Raw genomic sequence first — 27735 nt, 5'->3', positions numbered from 1 at the left:
CAGTAACAAAGAGACCACAGCCAGAGCAGATATAGTGAAATAGACTATTTTATTGCTGCACATGTGCTTACAGATTTCTTCTTGAATATAACCTCGCTCTAGTTAATTTTACAATCTTCTTGATTCAGCAAGTGGGTAGTAGTAAATAAAAAGGACAGAGGCAACAAAACACAGAAAGGACACTGGCAACAGAAGAAAAATCAGAAGGTTTTTATTTTGTGATAAAATTATTTGCAGCAAAAATAAAGTGAATTCAAATCTAAGTTTTGTCCTGGCTCATCTTAATTAGAGAGCTTGCCTGCATGCTGACCATCTGCTTATGCATGCTTTTGGATAACCCTATTTTGCCAAAAGGGATGGGGGGGGGGGGTTAAAGGATCCCGAGTAATTGGACAATCTGACAGGCCTCACAGATGTGACCACTAAGTGCACACAGACAGATGAGGCATTTGCCTGGAAGCCCACGTGGACTTGCACTGCTGGGGAGGCAGATCAAAAGGCCACGCTGACCTTTTCTCCCACATGTACAACTGCAGCCTCACTTGCTCCGCACTTAAGGATGCAGGAATGGAATTATTCAAGAGCAGCCATATGGAAAATGCTTCCCAGCACTGCTGCTCCCCCTCTGCCTTCCTCCTGCTTTGCCCACTGCCAGTGTCCATTTGCTTTAGCAGCTGAGGCATCTGCAGAGAAAAGCATTAGCACATTCCTTGATAATCCTGCTTCTGCACCTCACTCAGTACAAGCAGAAGGCAAAGGCCACGTCCTGTTCTCTGGTGGCTCTGTGCAAGCCTCGTGGGCTGTCACAACCACTGCTGTGGAAAGCCAACTGCTAAGATGTCAGAAGCGGAATTTCTGCTGGAGGAGGAGAAGAGATATAATAAACTAAACATCCTGCTTATGTTCAGTGTTATCTTCAGCCCTATAGAGAGGAGAAACATAGGGGAACTGAACCAACTGAGTTAAGCTGCTGGTTTCTGCAGCAGATTTTCATGAGCCTGACACTCCACTCAGCAAGAGAACAAGCAGTTCTCCTTTCACCCTTCTTTCTCCAAAATATATGGGACTTCATCTTAAAGTTTCCTCAATAGCCCTTCACCCTCCCCGAGTTCATGGGGATATATTTATCAGTTGTGCTGGGCTCTTTGGTGGTCCTGTCAAAGACACACTGAGCTGGACATGGAGGTACATTCCACAAATCACACAAGAAATGCACAGCTCCTCTCCATGTCACTGTCCCAAACAGAAGCACACACCTGCTGCTTCCTGCTCCCATGCAGCAACACACTCCTGCAGAGGGACACATCCTCCATCCTCACCTAATATGACTGCAGGAAACAAACCACAACAACTCCTTGCACTTCTTCTTAAGGGTTTTCAAACAGAATTGAAGCACATGCTGCTTGATAGCCCTGCCACCACCATCCCCTGCCCCAGAGACTTATCTGCAAAGAGACACCGCTTAAACCCAGATGACAAAGTGCACAAGCATCTGGGGTTCAATTATATCAATGAACCTCATCCCTGCTTCCCCCACCCCAGCTCTATCCACAGCTTCTGTTAAGTGCAACTCAATCCTGACACATGATTTTGCCAAAGTCTGGCTTTCCAGACTTGGTCCTGAGTGCCCTCCTCACAAGTGAATGCAGCCTGCTTAGGGCAGGTGGTGCTCAGAGCCTGCCCGTGCACCTGCCAACAGCTGCAGTGCAGGAGAAGAACAGGCAAGGCTGCAGCTCTCACTTGCTGTGGGATATCAGTCTCTCAACTGGTGAGATAACCAAAGAAAAACCCATCCTCTCAATACATCCACACCTGAAGCAAGTTCCTGCCAAACCCAGATCTCCTAACCCCTTAGCCATGAGATGCACCCCCACCATTACAGAAAACAACACCCTGAAGCTGCAGGAAATCCTTGCCCAGTTCCCACATCACATAATAAAAGCACCTCTGGCACAGTATATTCAACTCTTGCCTCAGGAAGTGACCGAAATGATTGTATGAGGTGGCCACAGCAGCCCAGTGCCTGTGCATGGGTTTCACTCAATGCTTCTTCTCCCTCCCAAAGCACAGCATGGGGAAGTACACCCAGCCTGCACCCTGGAGACCCAACACACCATTCCAGAGATGGACAGCTCCAAGGGCAGCCTATCTGGCAAGGCAAGGCTACGCAGGGTTATCACCTGCTGATTAGTGCCAAGGAGAAAGAACACCATTACCCTCATTAAGAATCCAGGCAGACAACATGAGATAACAAAATACAGATTTAAAAACATTCATTAGTACAGACAGTGAATTTCCTGGAGAACAATGAAGTTACAAGGCTCAAGGCTGAGCAAAGCCAGAAGGTCATAGAGTGGGACAGCAGCCCCATGAGAGCCCTAAAGGGCCCCTTTCTTTTTGTAAAAGATTTCCAGTGACCCCTCTTGCCAGACCCACCAGCAAGTCAGCCTTGCCCTACCACAGTGGACAAAAATAAAGGGAAAAGTGCTGTTTCCAAGAAGAAGGTGTTTCCATCCCCTCTTAAAAAGGGCTGCTCTTCCTTCTTTTGTGCATTGAAAGCTACTGCTTTCTAAGAATGGAAGGATTCTGGTCTCTACTGTATTGCCAAAGATGCTTGTTCAGAAAGCAAAGCTTTTAAATTCCGAGCACTTCAAAGCAATGAAAAGCTAGGGAAGACCTGGAAATCACTTTTTTGTTGTTGTTTTTTTCCCATCTAAGTACTAAAATAGCAGGTGAAGACAGTGCCTTCCACATAGCCAAGTACCTCTCTGTCCCATTAGGGAAGCACTGCCCAGTTCTGCCAGTCTTATAATGCTGACAGTGACAGTGCTGACCTCCTTTCCCATACACTTATTAAGACTTTAATCCAGTTTTCTTCCTCTGCTGCTGGTAATTCAACAAATATTCTGGCATAAGCCAGTTTCAGAACTGTGTTGTATTGAACCACAGAGTGGGATGGGTTCTAACCCCAGGCACTAGGAAGTCCCCAGAACAGCTCCTTCACCATTCCCAACAGCTCACAGTCTCCTCTCCACAGTATATTGTACAAAGGAGCAGCTACTAACTTAGGCTGAGCTTTGGGAACTACTTCTAAAAGGAGAAACAAAAAAAAACAAAGTAAAACCAAACACAAACCAGAAATGCAAATGTCCAGACACAAATAAATTAAACAGAAACTATGCCTGAAGGTGGATGGGAAGAAGGACAAAGAATGGGAAGTGGGACATTCAGACTCAGACGTTCTTGCACTCTGAGCCAATGCAGTGAGGGCTGTGCAGGCTGCATATGACAGGCAAGGTTTGCACACATCAGCACTCGAGCCCTATACTGGCCAGGAGGTTTTCTAGAGCTTCAAGTTTCTGGTTGGCTTCCTCAATGGCACTGTAAGTCTGCACATTGCTGGTGATGTGGAAGCGGATGTCATCGACCAGAGGGATGGAGTCAGTCTCTTGCCGCTCCTCCACGGCCTCTGCGTTCTCCTTCACAGCAGCTGCAAACTCCTCCAACTCCACCAGCTGGACCAGAAGGACAAGAGAACCATTAGGAATACAAGAGGAGAGGTAAAGAGATGCAAAGGGTTGGGATAACGGCCTCAGACACTGTTAAAGGATCCCACAGAAAAGAAAGGAAAGTGAGGGTACATGGAGACCCAAATCCTCCCGCAGACACCACCTGGAGATGCATCCTGCCATCCATCCAAAGGAGACAGTAATACTCCAACAACAAACAGTCTCAGGTGAAGGCAATCTGCACCTCCAACACTGCCCTGTAACACCCTCTAACTAAGCATCCCTGGTTCTGGTATTGGGGCACATGCACATACACGATATTCCCCCCAAAAAGGCTCCCCAGCAGGAACCAGGGGATGTTGCCAGACACTGGGCAATGTCTTCTAGCACAGAAGCCAGTGGATTCTTGTGCCCATTTCAGAACTGGGAGCCACAAGTTACAATTCTCCCTTGACTCAGGCCCATCACCACCAGCATGGCAGCTGCTCTGCTCTGCACTCAACCTGACAGAATTGGGTCACCCATGAATGATTCTGCACCAGGTTCCCCAGGAATGTGTGGTGAGCTGAGGGGTGAGAGGCAGTTTCCATCTGTCTATGCTACCGAACTGTGCCTGGGCACAGCACGTTGCTGAGCTCTGATCTGCTACCACACTGCCAAAATCTCTCCCTGCTGCCATCAGTGCATCTCCAGAGGATGCTGGCAACCACTGATGTCTGAACATCAGCTGGGGTGGCTCTGTCTGTGCCAACACCCTTAAGAAGAAACCCTGCCAATGCTGGGTTCAAGGACTCCCACTCAAGCTAGAGAATGGGGAGCACACAAGCAAAGCCCTATCCTGATCATTACTTGGGAAATTCAACATCTTTTAAATCCTTTTTCAGAACCCAGAATCTGGGTACATGCGGATGTCATTCCCAAGCTATACAATGAACAAAGTAACAGAACCATTTTCATTCTTCTGTGTTGTTTTCTCACACCAAAAATAATTTCACACCTTTCAAGTGACCTTGAAAGGTGTGAAATTATTTTGTAAAATGTCACATGGGAATGTAACATTTTCACCTTTGCAGGTGAAAATGTTACATTCCCATGTGAACTGCACAAGCCACTTATAAAGATCTGTCTCAGCATAAAAACCCTTCATAGGTTCTAGTTTATCCTTCCATGTGGCAACTTTCTCCACAAGTCCTGAGTCTAAGCTATAAGCACTCAGGATAACACTTAAATTGAGCCCCATAAAGAAAACTTCAGTGTTAAATTCATTACTTCTTTCTGTTCATCAGCAAATTATCCACTGAGCAAACCCCTACTATTTGATTTGTCATCCTGGAGGAGATTAGAGGTCACATTGATTTTTTCCTATCTAGAGCATTATGCCAGAAAGAATTTCCCCCAGCAAACACTGAAAAACATTTCCTGCATAGAGCTCTCCTACTCACCCCTTCGGCTTCTCCAGGCTGCAGCTGGTGTATTCAAGCAACACCATGGCTACCTGGGCACAGTGGCTGAAAGTTCAGTGAAAACCACCTGCCCCTGTTCCCTGAAAAGCTTTTTGGGCAACTTTTTCACCCCACATTCCACAGGGATGTGTTAGCCAGGGACCAAAATCTGACTTATAGTGGTGACATCAGGTACTGCCACACTCCTCCTCCTCTGTCCTAACTCAGCACGTGCCTTGCTACTTAACTGTTGCTCATTTCCTGGAAGCACATTAATCTAGAGAGGACAACCATTAACTACAGACCAAAGTACAACCATTCAATCTGTCTTCTCTATGGCTCAGATACACAGGCACAGGTGGTCACTGCCATGGGGAGTGTTTCAATACCTTCTCAATGATCTTGGCCATGTACTCAGTGCACTGGTCCTCCAGTCGGGTCAGCTGGAACAGCTTTGCAATCCTCCAGATGCTGATGATGTTATCCTCGTCGAGGATCTGCGCCAGGGTCCTGCCACAGAGGCGCTTGAGCCCGGGCAGCAGGTACATGTCAGCCACGCACAGCACGTCATAGGCGTTCTCTGGAGACAGCTGCAGTGCACAGGGGAGTTACTGCCCAGTCCCCAGCATGCTGCTGTCACTGGCAAACTAATGTACTGGGCAAGTGCTGACTACGGAGAGACAGGAGCCCTGTCTTTCAGCCTTTGTCTCACACTCAGTTTCCACAGAGGAATTTCAAGTGCAGCAGGGAATTTCTCATGCTGCAGCTAACCCCAAGGCAATGCTGAAAACAGCCAAGGGCACCTGGCTGCTAAAAATGGTTCAGTGTGACCGTGGTGGGTAGCTTTTACCAGACATACTTCCAAGAGACAAAAAGAAGAGGCTGGCAGGACAGAGAACCTTGTCCCCACATTTTTCCTCCCATTTTATACTGCTGGACTCTCATTTGGTGAAAAATATGCAAAATTCTCTTAAGAACCAGCACAACCTCCCTGGCATGGGGAGGTACCCTCAAGGACAGAAAATTGAACTCAAAATAAACTGTAGGTGAGGCCCAGCTGAGTAAGAACATATTCTGCACATCAAATACTACTGGAGCTCTAACATGCATTCAGAATGGACTAAATTAATGGACCAGACGCTCAAACTTAAAGCTGTTGTGAATGGTTTTTGACATTTTAAGGCTCTTGAGCAAGAGAACCACCTTCCCATATCCCTCTTGGGTACTTGGAAGTGATCTGAGGATAAAAAAAACCTGTAGACAAAGTTGGAGACACCACCTCCAGCTTCACTCAGCCTCTTCCCCTTGGCCAGGCAAACCCTATTTTTGTCAGCCATCTGCATCACTAACCTGGAAGTAGAGTCTCTCTCTGTTCCTGATGATGTGAACTGCAAAGAGCTCAGTTACCCACATCCATTGTAACAGTGGATCTGCAGGACACTGCATGCCCTGGCTGTGGAGGAGGCAAGGGCCCTTGCATTTACAGACAAAGCCATACTGGTCTGGGTGGAGGAATGATAACTGGTGCAGTCAGGTCCACTCTCCTGACAACCAGTGAGCAGCAAACACACTGCTGTGCACATCTATATGTGTGGTTGTTCACTCTGACAACTGCAAATAACTGATTTTTTCTTCTCCCACAGCTGTTTCCACCTGTGTTTGGAGAGACAGCTTCCAGCAAGTGACCCAGCTGTGTAACACCCTGCAGCAGCTGGGCAGAAGAATGCAAGATGTAGGAGAGCCATGCCACGAGGGCTATGTATGCACAGGGGGTAACAAAGCCCTTGGGATTATTAATCAAGTGCTGCTTTGTCCCTTCATAAGCTGTGGAAACCCCAGGAGCTGGAGGTGTTTGAGCCAGTAGTATTGATGGCTGCAACTCCCAACTGCTTCATCAAGGACAAACCCAGTAAATGTTCCTCCAAGAACTGCCCTCGAGCCTACACAAGTATTCTGATCAGCAACTAGTCTCTGTGCCGGGAAGCCTTTATGTCCTCTGCACACACTCTTCCCCATAACTGCAAACACTGTCACTACTGCATGGCAGAGAGACACCATAAATCCTTGGCAAAGAAAAACATGGAATTGAGAGTGCTGATACTTGGCTGGAGAAACACAGGCCAGGAAGAACACTCCATGTGTAAATGTGGAACTTGAGCTATATTCCTCTCTTCCTAACCATTTTTTTCTGGTAGTTTCTCATGACAGCTGAACTCTCTGCAGAAGCTCACATCTTGGCTGCTCGGTTTGAAACCCAAGCTCTGCACCATTCTGCACATGAAACATATGAGTAGTAAGTTCCTTTTAACTCCTACACGTTGTTGTTGGTCTGTCCTCCTGACCCAAGCCCAGACAGAGCAGCTGAGGCACCCCCTGGAAAGGAATAGCTGCTTGGGAAACATCCTTCCTGTGAGTCATCACGAGGAGGGCAGGCAGACTGGAGAAGTGCAAAGGAACAGGGTCAGGCTCCAGTGCTAGGGAACAAGATCAGGAAGATCTTCAAGCAGCTTCTTTCCCTCTCTGCCTGCCCCTTCAGCAAGTGGCTGAGGGAAAAGTGCAGGCATACCAGTGTCAATCCTGCCCTTGCTGCCTGCCAAGCACATCTCTCCTCACTGCTACCCACAGGTGAACAGATCAGCAGAAACAAGGTCACAGCTGTGTGCACTCTCTGGATGTGGCACCCAGAGCACAAACATTGCTTGGGGGAATTGACACTGGTGCAGCAGCAGCTCCAGTCACTACCCTGATGCCAGAATGTGTTCTGGGATCTTGCAGAGAGACCTGCTGAAAGCATTTGCCACAAACCAAAGCAGGAAGCTAATTAAACACTGGGCTTTGCTGCATCTTCCATTAGGCTGAAAACTAAGTGGGTTAGGACTATTTTGTTACTGCCTGCAATACTGAGCACAGCAAGACATTGGTCTCACAGTGGAACCTTTGCCCACTCCAGTAATAAATAACAGAAATAATGACTTGCTACAAATGGAAAAGTAGGCTCTGAGTAAGGTTATTTGCCAAGAGTAAATAAGTAAAATCTCTCAACCTATCCGGATCTCCAAATGTGTTCAATCTGCCATCTACTGGCAGATGTTTCCCTTATCTTTCCACAGAGCCCAAGAGGGAAAGCTGCAGAGCTCTGTACTTATCCTGTCAATAAACAGCATGTAACCTAATTTCCAGATTTTGATTGTGGGACAAAAGACTACAGATTTATTTTCTGAACATCATGCACATGAACTACAACCCTGCCTGGCTAACAGCATCTCCCAGTATGTGGATTCCTGAGACAAAAGTGAAATAGCAGTGTAGGTCAGTGAAATTTAAGAATATACACACAGACCCTGCTCCAGACTTAGAAAAACACTGCTGAAAATTCCTCAGAGCTCACCAGCACTGAAAGGAGGACCAGTGGCTGGGCTCACCTCTGTATCATCACTGTAGATGTAGTAGAGGACTCGGATGAAGATGTCTTCTGAGATGTTGTGCAGAGTCACCACAGGGATGCTGGGCTGTGTCTGTAGCTCCTCACTCTCACTGAAATGATCTTCAAGAAGGGCTTTGAAATAATCACTGCGACCACAGAAAAATGCCTGGAAAGGAATGAAAAACCAAAAGACTGACACTTTGCTCACTGCACCAATCAAAGGGCAGAACCAACCAGCTGTCAGAGCAGCTCAGAGATATTTCAGAAGTTCAGACTCCATAACTTTGATTTACCCTACATTCTGAAGCTGTATCTCCAATATTTTTCCAGACCTTATTCTATCCATGCCTACCCTCACAACCACAAACGGTGAACTCAAGAGATTCTAAATTAGCATGACACTTGGGCAGGACCTTGAGTTGAGGCTGGATCTCAAAATTCATTCTTACTGCTGTTCATCTGCAGATCAAGCATTCCTCTCTCCAGACACTGAACTCATAAGCCAGCAGCAGCAGATTTTGCAGCTGTGAATGCCACAGCTGAATTTATAAATTGATCTCCACACCTCTACAAGAAAGGCAGGCTTTGCTGCGTTGTTAAATGTTTTAAATGCAGTTTTCCAGCTGAATCAATGCTGCTTCTGCAGAGTGTATCCAGCACAGGAGTGAGGGACAAACAGACTAGATTCATGGCAAAAAGGGAGGAGAAGGAAATACAGCACAAGCACATACCTTATGGCACAAGAAGTTGTAATCTTCCACACGGAAACACACGTCGGGACAGCTGTTGAAGTTGTCAGTGCTGTCAAAGGGCAACTCCCCAAAACCAACCTAGGAAGAGACAGCAGAAAACCCTTCCTTTAACATTCCTGCTTTAGACACACTCAGGGTCCCAAGTTCAGACTGCTATGTTTTCCCAGAAAATGCCATCCCTCTATTCCCTCAGCACAGTGCAGAACACCAGAGATGCTCTGAACACAGATTCCAGTGTGAGGAAATTAAGAACACCACTGCTTCTAAGAGATATTCCTGGTACAAGTTACAGCTGCCTTCTTTATGCATGGCAATTTCCTGACTCTCCATACACCTCTGGAAAGTGTTTTTCTGCCATCTAACAAGGCAGACACCCAGGTGGAGATGAAGTTTACTTCACGCACTAGGTATCATAAGCACACTGGAGATTAGGACCAGCCTTTTACTGGGTACATGTATTAATATATAGATTACATCCATGTATTCACCAGTTTGAAATGGTTCGGCTACAGTTATTGCCTCACTTGAAAAATCCAACATTGTTAGAGCTCATTTTAGATTTTTGATTTGATTTGCAGCCAAAGATAGTGTTGTTGCAGTATTAATACTCAAGTGAATTATTTTAACAACACACCTCCACCCATTCCCACATGCCAACAATGACAGCACACACCAAAAAAAAAGCCAGTTTGCCTTATGTTATTTTAAAGTGATGCTTCCAAATATTTTCCCTTCCACCTTATTCTATACAAAGTGTAATTCAATTGCAAAAAAAAAAAAAAAAAAAAAAAAATTATATCCACAGTCATGTAGCCAAGACAATCTCTGGAAACAAAAGTTAAGTTTCCCCTGGTTTTAACTTTCCTGCTGTCTTTCATCCAGGAAAATTACATCCCAAGTTTGTACCCAAGAAAACCCAGGCCTGACAATAAAGATTGCACTCACAATAGCAGACTGTCCATTTCCAACCCACCTGCCTCCAACAGGGCTTCCAGCTCCACCGAGGAGCCAGATGACTCCTCCCTCCCGAGCTGAACAAAGACACAGACTGGAACACACTGGGTGGGAGCCCTCAGCCAGGCTCAGTGAGGTTTCTCACAAAACACATTCTCAGATGTGGCAAGGCACCAAGCTGGCAAAAGCTCACACCACCACTGACCATGGCAATCTGGACTCATCCACCATGCTCTTTGTCCACAGCAACACTTGGCAGCTTCTGATTCCTAATCACAGCAGAAGCCCAGTGATGTAAATCATGCACAAGGCTGTTGCAGTAATGCTGGCTCTCCATAGCACCTCTCTCCTGCAGTCCTGCTCCACTGGGCAACTCCTGTTCCAGAAGAGAGGCAGCAATTCAAGGAATGTTGCCCACCTGATCTATCACCTCTTTTTCATATAGCTGCAACACAAAGGGCTACGGGCTGCAACACAAAGGGCAGCACCTCATCAAAATGAGACGCAATTGTCCCATTTGTAGATTTCCCAGGCTGCTATTTTACTGTTATCCATGTCTCATATTTCAAGGCTTTGGTCCTTGGTCCATGGTCTGGGGATCTGCAGCCTCACTCAGTGGCAGTGTGTTACAAACACCAGTATCATGATGCAACTGCCAGCTCTGTTTGCCTTGCTGCTCTCCCCACCCTATACCCACAGCTTCCATGTCCTCTCCTACAAATTCTGACAGAAATCTGAAGGCTACAGATTTGCAGGCACATCACAGGTAAAAGAAACCTAGAAACAAATTTTGTCAAGAGGCCACTCTGTGGCATAGGAATTTTAATTGAGATAAATACCACATCTCCTATGAGCATCCTTCCTTTGCTCTCCTTTCTTTGCCCAAAGATAAATCTCTAAAATAAGTCTATCCCTCTGGAATGGATATGGAAGTTTTATTTGTCTCAGAGTTTGTCTCCTGAATTATAAATTCCTCTGGGCTCAATTTCCTGCTTCTAGCCTTGCCTGGTCCCCACTCTGCTGCTCAGGTTTACAAGGTTATTTTCAATTCCTACTACAAAAGCAGGTTCATGTCTTTGTTTCTCCTATTCAGCACCAAGTGGCTCTGCAGAATTTTCCCTTCTGCTCCCCTTTCAAGTCTCTACTACTTCTACTCTCCTCCCTTGTCATGCTTGAGGAATCTAATCTCCTTTTCAGGATCTTCCTGCAGAAAATTGGCTTATTCCTCCCACCATCCCTATTCATACAACCTCCTTCACAGGCCTCTGTCCAGGCAAAGCACAGCTGCCAAAGTCAAGTGTTCTGCCCAAGGAGCACAACACAGTCCAGCCTACCAGGTCCAAACACATTCACAAAAACTCAATCACCATACAGAAATACTTTGAATATCCTCAATCTCCACCATCACACATGGAAGACCAAGTCTTTGCTGCTGCAAATTTCCTATTAGAGCTTAAATAGAAATGTTGCTGGAGGCAAAAACAGAGAAAACAAATCAGTGGCAGCAATTTGTACCTTGGCCAGATTATCTCAGCAAGAAAATTGTAAATAAATTACAACACAAAATACAGGGGTTGGTGATTTAAGAGATTAGCAGCTCACAACCAGATGCAAGTGGATTGGATACAAAAAAAACCTAAATTGGAAACATGTTGTAAATATTTCAGTGCATCTGCCTCTTGCCAAACAGGCAAAGCAAAGCACAGGAGTCACTGCCTTGGACAAGCACAGTACACAGGTGCAGACAGACAAAATGAACCCATCTACTTGTTTCAAACTGTTCTTCCTATGCATGACGAGATCTAGTTTTACCCCCAAAGTGGCAAATGGTCTCTTTTTTGCAGCCACACCACGTGTCAATATGGATGGAAAGAACAGTATTTATTTCATGGCAAACTCTGATCCTTTAAGTCTGATTGCATCTTGGTTTGGAACATAAGATCTCAGTTAAAAGGTAACTGAAAAACAGTTACAAGGAAACCCTGGAGTCTGGAGCTCAAGAGGTCACCTGGCAGATATGAAGAACCAGGCAGACATGGGAAGCCACATGGTTTTTTACAGTTGCCTGGCTTTTCATGGTATTTTACTTAAATCTCTCACTGCTAAATTTTATTGCAACAAACTGAGGAAGCAGCTGTTGTGGACAGAAAAATCCTGGCCATTACTACTTTAAAACAAAACAGAGACAACAACTACACTTGTAAGAGAAGACATTGGGGGAAAAAAGCATTTCAAGCACAAACAGGAAGGAGAAACAAGATACCAGAATTATAAATGTGTTTGAGATTTCAAAGAATAGAGAGTTCTCAGTCTAGAAAATAATAATGAGATGTAACTGGATATCAAACATTCATTATTGTTTTAGTTGTGCAAGATACCATTAACCATGAAATTGAAATGCACAAAGTTTCATACATCATCCAAGTATCAAAGACATTACATGCAAATTATTTGTTTATACTGAAACAGAAAGCTGAATCCCCATTTCATATAATATGGCATTACATGACATAAAGCAGCTCAAAAGGTTTCTTGCCAAATTCTGGAAATGCTAGCTTTTATCCAGAATACAAATACCTATTTTGTTCTGCCTAGGCTGGAAAAAAATAATGTATGCTTCTCTTCAAAACACAGATGTCAGTGCATGACTATTCACTTGTTCCTGACATTTTAGGTTACATAGTTTGTATCCTGTTCCTTGGAGGGCAGCAAACCCTGCAAGAATGAGGATGTGCAATGCCTCTGTCCCAGAACAAAGATGCCCAATTCATAGAATTTAACAATTTGAAAACATTAGAGTAAGAGATAAATGGTAAACAAACAAAAAGGAACAAACAAAAAGCACCTAGAGAGATAAAAATGGGAATCCTTTAGAATTTTTCAGGCTTAAACAAAGCACCCACACATGTGCATGGCACACAAATTCCCTGGTGAGCAGGTATGCATGCCCATGGCCTCTTCACTTGTACAGCTGTAATAACTATAATGCTGCCTTCATTCCAATCTATGAACACAGCAAGAACACTACAGCTCACAGTTCACAGCACTGTCAGATGGTTACACTACTCCAGTTTCCTCCTTTCCTTACAGCTCCTGTTCTACATGAAAGAATTAAGAAGGAAAGTGCTTCTAACCCTAGAAGAACAGCTTAACAGGAGTATGCCAGCAAGGTCTGGAAACAAGCAATCAAACAGGAAGTATTCTTTTTATTTGTGAAGTGACTTAAAATATATGTAAATCTCACTATTTTGGGGTCCATAGTCCTTTTTTTTTCAATTCCTGGGGAGGTAATCTGAAGCTCTTTTTATAGTATCACCTCCCTTTAAAGCCTGAAAACATACAGAAAAGCATATTAAAAGTTACCAAAAAATGTAGTTATTTGGAGGAGGCAGGTTACACAGGAAAGATTTCTGAATTGGTAGTTGTAAACTTGATGGAGAATAAAACTCCCTCTATAGTGAAATATATCTGAAAATACCCAGCACAAAACATGCTGGCTTATGAATGTAAGAAACGTTATCCATGTACACACACACACTCTGCACCAGGCAGGTCTATTTGGCAGGGGACAGAAAGAGAAAAGGCAGTAAAACTTTGCTATATCACTCAGTCACACAAACTCTGGGCACAGCAGCCACCTAAAAATGAGTCCACATTATCAAATACAGTGGTTGGTATAAAAAAGAAAGATAAAAAAAGGACATATATAAGACCAAAATCAATCTGCTGATATTACAGAAAACATCAGATGCAAAAAGAATGAAGACAACTAATAGTTATCCTGTTCTGCAAATGGGAGAGAAGATCCACATATGTGATCCTAACTAATAATATGATGTTATTTTAACACAGTCATCATCAACCTGGGGGCTATTTCTGAGGGACAAGACATAGTTGGGAAAAGCAGATCTATTGCCAGTCAATTAAATTCTCTTCAGAGGGACTCACATTTCTGCTGGAAATATTTTCAGGGTTTGGAAGCTTCTCTCCATTGCAGTGCGTCAGTTCCTAGCAAGCAAGCCCAGTAAGCCATCCTTCACCTATGTATCTCTTTGGGTACCAAAGCCTGCTGCTACAACATTCCTGATTCTCAAGAAGGATGGCAAAGAGAAGAGCTGGGGGGGCCTCATCCCATTGTATTCAATGGGGAAATCCCCACCAACCACACGGAAAGGCTTTTATTTACCAAGATCCCTGCTGGGGGAAACATCCAAGGAGAAAGACCAGCACTGACAGCCTCATTACACAATTTTACAGCATTTCCAAGCAATAAAAGCCTTTCAGCACTTGGAGCACCAGGAAAGAAGCCAGCACCAAAGCCTATACAGCAATGATGGGACTGGACACAAGTGAGCAGATATCCCAGCCCCAGAGAGCCCACGAGGAGTAGAAGTGCTCCCTACCCGCAGTTCAGCTGGCAGGGCGCAGTCTGCCAGGAGAGCCAGATCTTCCTGCAGCCGGCAGTTACCTGTGGGCTCAATCGTCAGCACTTTCACACAGGTCCCTGGCTTGGAAGAGACTGGAAGAAGCAAAAAAACAAAAGAGCACAGATTCCTGAATTCCTCTACAAACATTCTCCCCCGTTTAGATAAAAGACACACCAGGAAAACCAGTATTATTGCTGCTCAGCTTTTACTGCAAAACACACACAATTCTTCTATGCACACACATATTCAGCACCCCTCAGCCAAACTTGCTCTTTGGAACCCATGTCATCAATTACAGTTGAGGACCATGGATCAGGCTGCCCTGATCCCTGCAGAAGCCACTCACACACTGCCTTCCTCAGCTACCCCTAGAGCTGACAGTGTCACCTAAGGTAAAGCCCATGCCAGGGAGTTTTTAAAACTAATCTGCTTCCATGCCTTTCTGCTCTGTCACATGATTTCACTGGCTTCCACTTCAGCTGTGCCATCCTGACTTCACTGCAAGGAACAAAGGGATTTATTCTTGTTTAGCTGGTAAATTCAGCGGGTATGAGTCTGCCCTCTACTCTCCATCTCTAGATCCCTAAATCACAAAGACCCCAAAATACCCAAACTCCTGCACATGCCTGACCTAAGCATCACTACCATAAAAGAGTTCAAACAGACTATTCAGATTCAGCAATTTCATTTGCCTTTTTCAGACCTAGTGCATCTTCCCATCTTGTCTATCAGCCTACACAATAAAACAGCCCATTAAACGAAAAGCAAAATACTTTAGTGATCATACTTTAGTGGCCTTGCTATGACCAAAGTTGTTGTGGAGCTCATAAAAGCCAACCCTAATTTCAAACGAGTGGCAGCCCAAAGGAGACCCACTATGATACAATGCCACTTTTGGCATAGCCTCTCTTGTTTTGGCTATCTTGCTCCATCACCCAAGGTTTGTTCCCAGGTCAGCACGGTTTGGGGGAAGAACTGGATCGTATAAGACATTCAAGAGTCCCTGGCACACAAGGAAACAAAGATAGAGCACCGCTGGAAAATGCAAAGTTGTGGTGAGGAAGCCTTAAGATACTGTTGGGAGCCAGAGAGACAGAGTTAACGCCAAAGCATTCAGAAGAATTTCTGACAGGTATGATTCACCACATTAAAACCCCTCACAGGTGAATCACGCCACCTTGAGACCTCATTTCTCCTGACATTTTGTACAGCATTACATGAACTCCATCAGATGACTCCACTGGGTCGTGGGCGAAACAAGACCACGATGTGCCACAAAACAAGATCTCCACCCCCTCCTCCACATCACTGCTGCACCCTTCAAATATGCCACCACTGTGCCTCTCCATAGGCTGCATATCCCAGAAAGATTGCTGGAAAGGGAAAGATAATCTACCAGTACAAAATAGTCAGGTACCATGATTGCTACACACAAAGCTCACCAGCAAGGAGACAGGCTGCCCTAATGCTACCCTCAGATAGATGACTTCCAGGGTAAATAAGCTAAGAGGAGGCCTGGCACCAACACAAACCAGACTGAGTGCATTTTCACAAAAAGGCCAGATCACTTTCAAACAGCATGAGAGAAGGAAATTTCTTAACTTTGCAATTAGAAATTCTTCATGGCAGAGAGAAACATTTGTATTTCTGTAGTACTTATTGGAACAGTCACCAGGTCAGGCTCTGTAAGTGCTAATGGACTCAGCAAGTTTTAAGCCAAGACAAAGAGCTCTTCTCTTGGGATCCACAGAGCATCTGTGAACTCTCCCAGTGAAACAAAAGAACAGTGATTTTTCTGAGAAGCAAATATATTCAGACACTGCATCTCAAATCCAAGGGCACGGCATTTCGCATCACTCAAAAATCTTTCCTAACAGAGACAACAAAAATCAAAGTTGTGAAATAGGAACAAGCTGCCGGCTGCCAGCAAGGAGCAGGGACCATGAAAGAGGAATGCAAGAAAGACAAATGGAGGGGTTTCTGAAAAAAAGTAACAAACAATGCAAGGAGCTGACAGGAATAACCAAACTGTGGTTGAGGTTCAGATTTGGTTTCTTCCCAGTCTAGCACAGCTGGACAGCACTGAACATCACCTACCAATGTATCAGCTGCCTCGGTTTTCCTGCTCAATACTTCTATGCAGTCTTCTGGTTAAATTGAGCCAATGTACCACAAAACATAAGAGCCACAAATAAACCATACTAAACTCACAAAACCTTCAAAATGTTCACACTCAGATGCATCTTCTTCCCAGTGGCATAATTAGCTATAAACACAGATTCTGAATATGCAGTGTCTTTGCTACAACGATAAGCCTCTCAAACCTTGCTCTAACCCTTTTTGGCCTAAAACTTGCTGAAGTAACTGCAGAATATTTATTTCTTAATACATGCATTTTTACAGGAAGGATTATGGCTTAACCTGGACAAATTGTTTGAGCTCTTCCAAACACTACAATAATTTTTCCTTTTATAGCCACAGTATACACATAGGGGAAAATAGGCAAGCATTCACACCCAAATATATCTCAGGTGCAACAGAAGGCACTGGGTCATCCCCTTCCTGTACTACTGTCTGTGCGTGCCAAGATAATAAGTGCTTTTGAAATACTGATTAACTCTAGATAATGAGATTGCAGACACTGCAGTTATCCAGTGGAGCAGGAGAGGCTTGAGTTCATCTTGTTTTCTTGTTTCAACTTCATAATAGAGATGCAATACATGACCCTGCTCTGCAAACCTGAATCAGATGTCTGCTCCACAGCCTGCACTTGGATCAGGTTCCTAAAACACTCAAAGAAACAGACATGCTTTGTCAAGTGCCAGACATGATGTGATCTAAGACCTTTCCAATTTTTTAACTTCGATAAATCTTACATGTATGCCTTTCTGCAGAATAAAGTTTTCATGGCTCCATATGAGATTTAAGAAACAAACTTTTAACAGTTGCTCTATTTGTTTGAATCCAATCTGTCATAAATAAAAATCAAGACTAGAACTTCCATCAGTGTTTTAAACCACCCATTGATAGTCTTCTGTCAGGCCTCAAAATTGAAAAACTGGTCCCTCCCCAAAGAAAAAAGAAGTTAAATTATTTGTCCACTGTCACTGTATTTCCAAGAGGTGCTTTTATCTAAACTTCCAACTAACCTGAAACTTTACTTCATTATTTTCCATCTGAAAACCCACCAAGAAATCAGCTTTTTTGCAGTTCACAGATTTAAGCACCTTCTTTTCCTTCCACAATATAATATGGGATGTTAACTAAATTAATTAAGATGGAATGTCTCAGCTAGACCCTGGGAGAAAAAAAGAAAAAAACAGATCGATGGCATCTTACTGAATTACTCTGATACCAAAAGATGACACAAAATAATTTTGTTACCTGATTTCTGAGTAGCTTTTCTTTTATATTCATTCACCATTCCCCTTTTTTGCCACTTAATACAAACTGATTTAATACAAACTGATACATTACAGTTTTTGTAGATACCAAGAAATGCATTTCTAATCTCTTTAGGTCCATGTTTACATTTCTGTTTACACAGCAGAAGTAAGACCTGTGACACAGCTTCCATAAGGAGTTGCACCCTGGTCTACATGGGAACAGCTGTAGCATGGTAATCTTCTACCCCACCACCACCAAACAGCTGCACATGTGTAAAGGGAGACCTGCACATGGTAATATCTCCCATGTGATTTGCAGATGAGGAATTTCTTGAGCCAGAAGTATTCTATCAATTATGTCCTGCAACTTCAGGAGGCTGAATAATCACAACTTGTATTCAAAAGGAAAAAGTGGAATAGCTACACCCCTGCCTCTTAGGTCAGGGAAGAAGATGCTTTTGCCTCTAAACTATAGACTGGAGTCTCTTCTCAGAAAAAAATTAACTTGATTAAAGTAAAGAAGTTAACTCAGAGCACAGAATGAGAATCAACAGCTTTCAGCCTGAAGGTTTTGTTATCCAGTAATTTTTTCTGCTTCGTGACTAACGGCACTTGTGCTGCTCTGATTGCTCTTCACGTGTGCATGAGCTTGAGCTAAGGAGATGAATGATAAACTCCAACTGCTGGTCTTCATGAAATAAGCTTTGGATAACAAAAAGTCCTTAAATAGAGGATTGTTTCATTTAAGGTTTGGCACATCCATGTGTTACTAATATATACATGCTTTCAGAAATACTTTGCTTTAAAAAAAAGAGTTCTATCTCCCTCTGCGCCCATTTTGGGCCAATTATCAAATATTTTACTTTGGTTAGGAGTCAGATAAGCAAAGTCCTGCTGCCATGTCTGCTCTACTATAAAGAAAGCATTGAATATAAATTATAAACATGCATGTGTCAGAAACTACTACAGCTACCCTACAGAAAGGCCACGACTGAAAACTGTCATGCAAACGTGGAAATTCCACAAAGGAATCATTTTCCAGAAGCCCCAAGAACACCATGAAACATCCACCATCACATTTTCCTGTTTCTCCCTGGAAGGGCACACAGGCACAGCAGAGAAAACAGCAAGTCAAATGCTTACCAAATTCATAGACTTTTTTACATTTGGTCTCCAAATCATCAATGAGGTCCTGCAGCCGACACTGCTTGGCCAACCTCTTGCAATCACTGACATATTCTACATCAATATCCAGACGACCTGTCAAGAAGAAATGCACTCAGCTCACTTAACCCACAGGATTTAGGTGTAAAAATGGCAAAAATAAAGATGAAAGACTTCATAGCACAGAAATTTAGTAATTAGATACACTGCCTCACTTTTCAGCATCCACTTACAACTCAGTCCCAGAAGCTAAGACTTGGTATTCCACCACCACCCACTACTCAAATCAATGACAGTTTGGCATTTAACTCACATTTCCACTCTCCAGGGTTTACCCTAATAGCTTCATTCAAGAGTCTAAAGACCAACAGGCTATACAAAACAAGTCTAATTCCCTCAGAAAATCAAAAAACAGCAACACAAGAGCAGCAGGCATGACTGCCACCATTGAATATCTGGCTTTGGGTAAGAATAGACTTTAGACTCACAATTTTTCTTCCCAGATCTTTTACAACCACTGAAAATGTGGCAAGGGGACATTTCTGAACACACTGTATAGGAAAAGAAGAGCCTTGAAGACAATGTTAATTTCTGGCACCACCTCCTGGCCTGAGATAGTTCAGCATTTAGCATGCCTACAATACAACACTGGGTATCTTCATAGAAGGTTTAGGATCAACTTCTGTTCAAAAAAATACTAGAAAGTAGTCAAAACATTCAGCACACACTGCTCAGGTCTGCCAAACTGAAAATGTCCTAGATGGGAAACTGGATTTTCACCACCTTACGAGGCTGTTTCACCAGATGACAGATTTTCCTTCTTTAAGTCAAAAACACAGTCTCCACATCCATCCAACCAATCAACCTAAGCTGATTTTGGTTTTAATTGACTGTATAATTACTGGCAGGCCAATAACTGGCAAAAGGTACAAACATCTTGGAAGAGCTGGTGATTGCTCACATTCTCCCTTTCTGCCAGCAGAGAGGATTTGCTGGCAACTCAAGCACCCAAACACTGCTGAGTGCAAGGCTGTGCCTGTCAGTGCAGAGGCACAGACAGCTGCAGACCAGCCATGTAAACAAACACCAGAGGGCAAGGTCATTTACCTGTGTATAGATACTGCAGAAGAGCTCCAAAGGCTGCTGGGTTAATCTAAAATAAAACAAGAGAACGTTACATTTGGAATCACCATTAATTTAACAATAAGTTAGAAACATGATCCTTTAAGTAAGAACTCACACATGGTGATTTCCTTGCTCCTCACATAACTAATGCTGCTACTCCACTTGGCTTACACAGCTCCTCACTGTTTCAACTGATACTAATCCCCCAGGTACCTCAGGGGACAGGACCTGACTAATGGAGGAACTCAAAAGACACAGCTGTTTTTACTGATCATAAACATTTCCACATCTTCCTAATTCAAGAGGAAAGATGTTCTTGTACAAAGAGAGAGGAGAGCAGTGTTCTGAGAAACTGGAATTATGTTTGTCACAAGAGAATTTGCACTGCCAGAGTCAAGTTACAGAAATGTGTGCCAGAGTATTGGTGGTTAATGGATGGAATGCACTTATGGCCTATTTAGTTGTTGTTGGAAAGGCAACAAAAGGGACTCAATTAGTACCAATTATGGAGGTGATGTCTTCACCACAGACCACCTGTCCACCAGGAATTAGACAGACTCATCCCAGAGAGTGGTCGTGATGCAGCTGGCAGATGGTAACAGCTACATGCTATTGCAATCAATTAGGATATGTTTGAGTCCATGACAGAGGGAACAAAGGGAAGGTATGCAATCTACAGCTTTCTGTTAGCTGAAAAAGATGTAATTTTACTGCATAAAGTGCCTCTACAAGCCCTTCTCCTCAACTAGGGCCATTCTGAGCCCCAGGAGCTATTCACTGTGGAAGTTAACCCTCAAACTCACTTTCCTCACCCAGCTGGAACAGCAAAAGAAAGGAAAGAGCTGGAAGCACAGCCTTGCTCACCAGTGGGTGCTTCAACACTATCATGTTTTTCCCCTTCCATTTGGTCTCAAACATCTCTGCAAAGTAGGCGCTGCGGGCGCTGAGGATGCAGCGGTGGGCACAGAAGGATTTGCCATGGACGATGAAAACAATGTCACTCTGGTAACCCTGCTCCAGCAATCTGTGAGGAACAGAGACAAGGGAAACTCCTTGCAGGATGAAAAAGGAAAGAATGGAGTAATGCTAGTGGGGAACAAGGTACAATTAGGTCTAAATGAACAAATACCCATGGGCATTGCAGTCTCTCCCTGCCCAGTGGGAAGGCCAGCACAGGGGCTGGTGCTTCACATACTGGAGTGGAATGTCTCACTCCCTTCCATAACTCAAAGAAGTTTTGTTAGGGCCACAGGGAGGCTGCAGAATGAAATCTTCCTGTCTTAGGTGAACACCTGAACACAAGATTTTAAAGTGGAACTAGTTGCTGCCAAGCACATCTTCAAAAGTTAATACTGCTTTTAAGTCCTCAGACGTCAAAAAAAAACCCTGCAAAATGACACACTTTCAAAAAGAACTGCTCAGCTACAAAGATGCAACTTTCCTGCTCTCTGGGCACTGTCAGTGTGCATGCTTTAACCATGTAACAAATAGAAGACTTGACGTCCCCCACCCTCAGAAGAAGGAAGGATGTGACAGGCATGAAATACAGGCAATTACCACATCAGAGGTGAAGCCTTGTTCATGCCTGCATGCCCATACCTTCATTCTTCAAAAGGAAAAAAACAAAACTGCCAGTTTTAGAGTTTACAGCAACCATCACCAGTGTTTGTGTTCCCAAAGCCCATCACTCCTTCCATATACATCCTCACAAACATCCTCAATAGGTCAAATCAGGTGGACAAGAAGCATCATACTCCTTCTAGAGAGCTGGAGTGGTGCACAGAAAGATGTGGAGTCACATGCAGAGATGTTGTCAGAGTCTTGAATGCCAATCTCAATCTCCTGCCCCAAGCACACCCTTCCTTCTAAGAGACTTGCCCCAAACCAAACAAAAGCATTAAGTTTTTACTTTTTTCCTCCCATCTGTTGCCCTTTGTTACAGTTTTAACTCAAGGTCTATCTGAATGAGAAGCAGAAACCAGCATATTTTAGCTTTCATGTATGCTCAACCCTGCACATATGAGCTACAGTCACCAGGGCAGTAATAAATCACTCTGCAAAATTCTACTTCCCTGGAACACAGAATCTGATTTTACTCAGATAAATGAGTTTCCTTCCTCCCCTTGTTTCCTACAGCTTCAGAAATTAGGACACTGTAGTACTGGGAAGATTGTAAGATTTTTCTAGGATTATTAACACTCCAGTGTCAAAAAAAAAAAAAAAAAAAAAAAAAAAAACAAGGTTTTAACATTTGTAAGTTAGTCCAGTGGGAAATAAAAAGGAAAAAAAAAAAAACAACCAGCAAGTCTGTAATAACATCAGAGTTAGCAAGGTAGAGAAACAGCAAGGAGAAAAGCTTGAAACTATTCCTCTACTCCTGAGCAAGTTAGCCTGCCACTCGAGCTCTAGTACAATGTGGGACAGGCAATTTTCAGAAGTATCTTAACAAATTTTAATAACTAAAAAGAAAGAACTGTATAATGTCACTGTGAATCAGTTTGAGGCTTCTTAAAGTGCTCTGTTTCACAAATGAGAAACATTTGATCAGTGTTGAAAATTTCAGCTTGCAAGCTATAGTACCTTCAGGCTAAAAACTTTAATTTCTGTTGACATACTATCCTGGATTGTTGATGTGGTTTTAGTGATCAGATTTTGGTTTGACAGTCAAGGATGACAGCTTAGAGCTTCTGCATTATAAAGACCAGCTTTCTGTTGACTTGAGTGTGCACCCAACTCACTGGAGGCTATGCACACACACACACCTGGAGATCATCCCTTAGGGCACAGAAGAACACCCCTTAGGAAGCTCTACATGCCCAGGAATGAGAGAGGGTACTGATCAGCTGCCTTTCAAAGCTGCCCTGAACAGAGAGCTGGAACATGCAGAAGAGCTCAGGCAGGCTGATGGCTGCTCTGCCCATGCCCATGCCCTTACCTCTGCAGGAACACATCATAGTAGTCCCTCCTCATGCACTTGGCTGTGATCTGCTTGTACTCCTTCAGCAGGCGACGGATGGCGTCGCTCAAAGCTCCGTACAAACAGCGCTCCCCATCAAAAGTGTTCGCCTCACACTTTGCTCCTGTAAAACAGCCACAGGCCAGCAGGCACAGTTAGATCCTTCTCCAGTGCCCTCAAATGGTCACTAAACAAGTATGATTTCTGTCTGCTGACATGTTTCACTGTGGTCCCCTCTACTGATGAGCATGTTGACAAAAGCTGAGCTTCCCTCACGTGTACAATCTAAAGCTGCTCTTCCACAGACAGATCTCCTTCTGAGGAAGTCTTGACTTGTTTAAACTGACCTGTGTAAAAATCCTCTCAGCAGGGCTCCAGCAGTGTTCTAGGAAGACAAATCTCACTAAACAAAGAGTGCAATAATTTCTTGGACTGTTAAGAACTCCTCCTAGAAAGTATTTCTGCTTTGTACAACTGCTTTAGGTTAGAACCTGCTAGGAATTTTGGAGGGCATTTGCATTTTCCTATTTAGAATTACACAAGTGGTTGATTAAGATGCTGGGAATGGAGAAAACTAAACCTTTTGAGATATGACTCTGCACTCTGGTTCCTCTGGCAAAACACTACCAGTGCCTAGAGGAATCTGGGTGCTGAGAACCAAATGGGCAGACACATGGCCTGAAGAATTGGTCTTGCTTTGTTTGAGATTAGCAAAATCCCTTTTAAGTCCTGCTTACAAAGCCAGGGCTATCAGTAGAGTACAAGAAAGTTTTACACAGACAATCCTTCCTATGAAGTACAACTCTTAGATCAGCATATTCCCAACACCACTGCACCCTCACAAAACATCAGCTGTGATTTCAGAAAGTCATGCTGCCTTGAGCCACCACAGACAGCCTCCCTTTCTGTGCATTTTCAAGATTTCAAGCAAATCAAGAAATTTTAAGTGATTTCAAGAAGCAAATTCCAGCAGCAAATGGCCTGTAAAAGAGACCATGAAGGTGTGTGCAGGGCTCCCTCTGTAGCCTGAGATCACTGATAAGATGGTTGGTTGTAACAGAAGAAGTTTCCACAAGGGACAACTAGAAGGATATACAATTCCAACAGAGCAGAGGAAGACATTGCACCCATATCAGGAGGACACTTTTGCTCACCATTGGCTAGAAGATAACGTACAAGCTCCTCATGTCCACACAGACAGGCGTAATACCTGACAATAACAATAGAAAGAAAATTAGAGATGCAGTAGGAAGCAAAATTCAGTGTTTTGGCACATCACCACACACAGATCACAGCACAGAGCATCCTAGAGAAGCTTGGGAGACGACTCCTGATAGGAGTGAGGAATCGCTACCAAACATCACAGAAGCCTGATCCCAGCAACAGACTAAGCAGGATCTGTTCCCAGCAATCCCAGGCACTGCAAGGAGATCTTAAGACCCAGTTTGGGTTCAGCATCTTCTGTTGCACCACCAGTTGCCAAATCCATCCGCATTTTAATGCAGATCATTTCATGGGCACACAGCAGTCCACTGAATTCTCCAAAACACTCCTTGCTCCTTCTGTTGTCAGCCTGACTGCTGCATGTTGTGCCAAGGAGGGAACAGCATCCACACTGGGTGTACAGCAAATCCACCCCCTGAAGTTCTACTTCAATTAGTTTTGTTTTCTCTTTCACAGTCTAAGCCTTTCATGATTCTCTTTCACAAGGATCTCAAATTATCCTGCAAATTAGGAGAATCCTGTAAAATGCATTGCAGCAGCCAAATGTTAGTCTGCCTTTACTTTGGGAAGTTATTTTGTACTCTAAATATAATGCCGATGTCTAAATGTCCTTAGGAATCTGGGAAGGTAACAAACTCACAGCACATCCCTCAGCACCTCCAGGGGGGTTCCTCATTACCTACTGCCAGACAGACTGTGACCCCACAGTCACCTGGCATTTTACCAGGCCAAGCTTCCACCTGAAAAGACATGCTAAAATGCCAGACTTTGGTGAGGGAAAAGCCTAATCCAGCCCAAGAGCAGAGTGCTTAATCCAGGTAATTTGGCCACAAAACCCCATGTGTCAGCATCACTACAGCAAGCCCCAGACAAATTGGGAGACAAAGACACATTTAGCACAGCACCCACAGGGAAGAGAAGCAGAACTACATAGCCAAAGCTCCAAAAAAGCAGAACCTGAGTCATTTTGTAACAGTGCTCATGGCTGCTGATGCAGAGAGAGTAAAGGAGCTCTGAAGGCCCTACCCCCCCACCCAGCCAGCGCTCCAGGCTGCAGCACTCACAGGGGTGTACTGTCCCACTTATCACGGACATTAATTTCCACATCTCGCTGTTCAAGAAGGTATCTGGAAGAAAAGGGAGAGAGCAAAGTTACAACTTCATGCAGCTACTCACGCAGTCTCATTCTCCTCTCTCAGAAGATGTAACTTCAAGTTCATAGAGTAACTTCCAAAGATATGAGTGGATCATGCACTGGAGTTGGGGAACTGTCAGCTGTGGCTGAAAGGGCATTGGCCAAATCTTCAACCCAAAGAATGGTGTTCTACAGCATGGTCTGGGAGCTCCTTTCAATTTTGAGTGGTGCACATGGGGAAAGAGGGTAATCAGACACATCTCTTACAGGGCAGCAAGCTCAAAAGAAGCCTGAATACTTCTGCAGTACCTTCACATTCCCCAGCAACACTCCCAGCCTGGATGCTTGCAAATAAGTGGCCAATTTTATGAAACCAAGGTTGGACTTCCCTCCTGCTCGTGGCTTTTCCTGACAAAAGCAACATCACTGTCGCTCCAGACTGCTCTTAAATCCTGCCACTTCCTCGTCCTGCATGCTTAGGCTGGATCCAATGCTGCCAACACTCCCTCTCTGACACCTCTAGAAACCAGGCTTTGCCTTGCAGAACAAATCTCCTGCACAGCCTTGCTCTTGTTAGAGCCTGTACTGCAACAACCACATATAAAAGTCCCTCTCAGCCTTCATAAAGACTCTCGAGTTTTGCTTTTTTTATCACCCACCACATGAGTCCTCTTTCACTCCCTTCACCTTTGTCGTCTCAAACTTCAGGTTCCTCTGAACACATTCAACACACCAAGCAACTCAGCTCCTTTCTGCTCAGTCCCATGTGGTCAATTTGTCCCCCTGCTCTGACAACACTCTCAGACTCTCATTTCTCCACCACTACTTCTATACAAGTCATCTTAAACCTCTATCAGACCATCTCTCAGACCCTTCTGCAGTAAACCTGCAATTTATTGCTTCCAATGATTTAATCTAACACAACCACAACAGATAACAATGTTCTCCAAACCTTATCTATCTGCACACTTACCCTTCACTAGCAAGCACCTTGAAACAGAGGTTACTTTGACTATCTGGCATATCACACGTTAAGAGATGGAAGAATCGAGTAGGATAAAGAGGCAAAGAACAGTTTTAGCTTCAAACCATGAGATGAAGGGAAAAAGTTGCTGTAAACGCTGAACCTTGTATTCACCCTGCAGACAACAAGCCCATCTGCCTCCTGATCCAAAATCACGGCAGTTAAGCTGGGCTGCTTTGAGATGAGCAAGGAAACTTGACCTAAAATTTCAGTATCCCCACATTTCTCAGACATACTCCCGCAGCCTACAGCACAAGGTGTCTAAACATTTCCATGACGATTGCATCTCAGGGATCCAGCTTCCTACCAACGCAAATACCATTTCCAACGGTAAAGAGGAGCAACTGGAGAGGAGCCTTGTGCAAGGACATTTGCCACAGGCAGCATTCACACCCACGAGCACGCAGCGACCGTCTGACACTCAGACACCTGCCGGAACCGGGCACACCTCGCCCGAACCTAAGCACCGCGGCAAATCCCCGCTGCACACCCAGCTCCTCGGGGTGCAAACAAGCGGCATTTCTGTGCGAGAAACAAACTGTGATAGCCGCCCTGGGGAGGCCTGGGACGAACTTCAGGCGAACACGACCCAGCGAGGCCGGGCCGCCCCGACAGGCCCAGCTCCGCTCGTCCCGGTGACCAGGGCGGTTAAAGCAACGGCGGGTGCGAGGGACCCGCTCCCCGGCCCGGCTCACCGCACACGGCTCACGTCGCCCTTCTTGCAGCTGGTGAACAAGTCGCTGGTGTCCATGGCCAGGCCAGGCCGCGGGGCGGCGGCGCTGCATTGACGCGGAGAGCGGACGAGCGGCCGCGGAGCCGGGCCGGGCCGAGGGGCAGCGGCGGCGGGGCGGGCACGGCGGGCGCTGTAAACACGGCAGCGGCTCCGCCCGCCCGGCCCAGCGCCGCCCCTCCCGCAGCGCCCCCTGCGGCCCGGAGGAACAACTGCCGGCGGCGGTGCGTGCGGACACGCGGGCTTGAGCTCGGGAAAAGGGAACCGGCCCTGAAGAGCTCGGGAAAAGGGAACCGGCCCTGAACAGCCCGGGGGAACCGGGGCTCGGGAAAAGGGAACTGGCCCTGAACAACCCGGGGGAACCGGGGCTCGGGAAAAGGGAACCGGCCCTGAACAGCCCCGGGGGAACCGGGGCTCGGGAAAAGGGAACTGGCCCTGAACAACCCGGGGGAACCGGGGCTCGGGAAAAGGGAACCGGCCCTG

The 27735-nt window shown here is 44.8% G+C and overlaps 1 protein-coding gene across 1 annotated transcript; it reads right to left on the bottom strand.

Annotated features, from left to right (window-relative positions):
• Positions 1-30: 30 nt before the first annotated feature.
• On the bottom strand, positions 31-27390 carry ABTB1 (ankyrin repeat and BTB domain containing 1). Its single transcript, XM_030227931.2, has 12 exons — positions 27218-27390; positions 25428-25490; positions 24294-24349; positions 23119-23263; positions 21048-21207; positions 20166-20211; positions 19038-19154; positions 14485-14600; positions 9107-9205; positions 8374-8541; positions 5341-5541; positions 31-3515 (listed from the first exon to the last, which is right to left on the bottom strand). The coding sequence occupies exons 1-12, from the start codon at positions 27271-27273 to the stop codon at positions 3309-3311; spliced, it is 1434 nt and encodes a 477-aa protein (XP_030083791.1). The 5' UTR covers positions 27274-27390; the 3' UTR covers positions 31-3308.
• Positions 27391-27735: the final 345 nt, after the last annotated feature.

Source organism: Serinus canaria, chromosome 12, assembly GCF_022539315.1.
Source record: "Serinus canaria isolate serCan28SL12 chromosome 12, serCan2020, whole genome shotgun sequence".
NCBI classification, from domain to species: domain Eukaryota; kingdom Metazoa; phylum Chordata; class Aves; order Passeriformes; family Fringillidae; genus Serinus; species Serinus canaria.
This window is presented reverse-complemented; position numbering and strand designations above follow the sequence as displayed.

Excerpts from the sequence above, each read along its gene's own strand:
- ABTB1 (XM_030227931.2), bottom strand. The coding sequence starts at position 27,273 with ATGGACACCAGCGACTTGTTCACCAGCTGCAAGAAGGGCGACGTGAGC. Across the intron at positions 19,155-20,165 it reads TCTGCAGTATCTATACACAG|GTCGTCTGGATATTGATGTA; the intron begins GTAAATGACCTT and ends TCTTCTTGACAG. Across the intron at positions 14,601-19,037 it reads TAAAAAAGTCTATGAATTTG|TCTCTTCCAAGCCAGGGACC; the intron begins GTAAGCATTTGA and ends TGCTTCTTCCAG.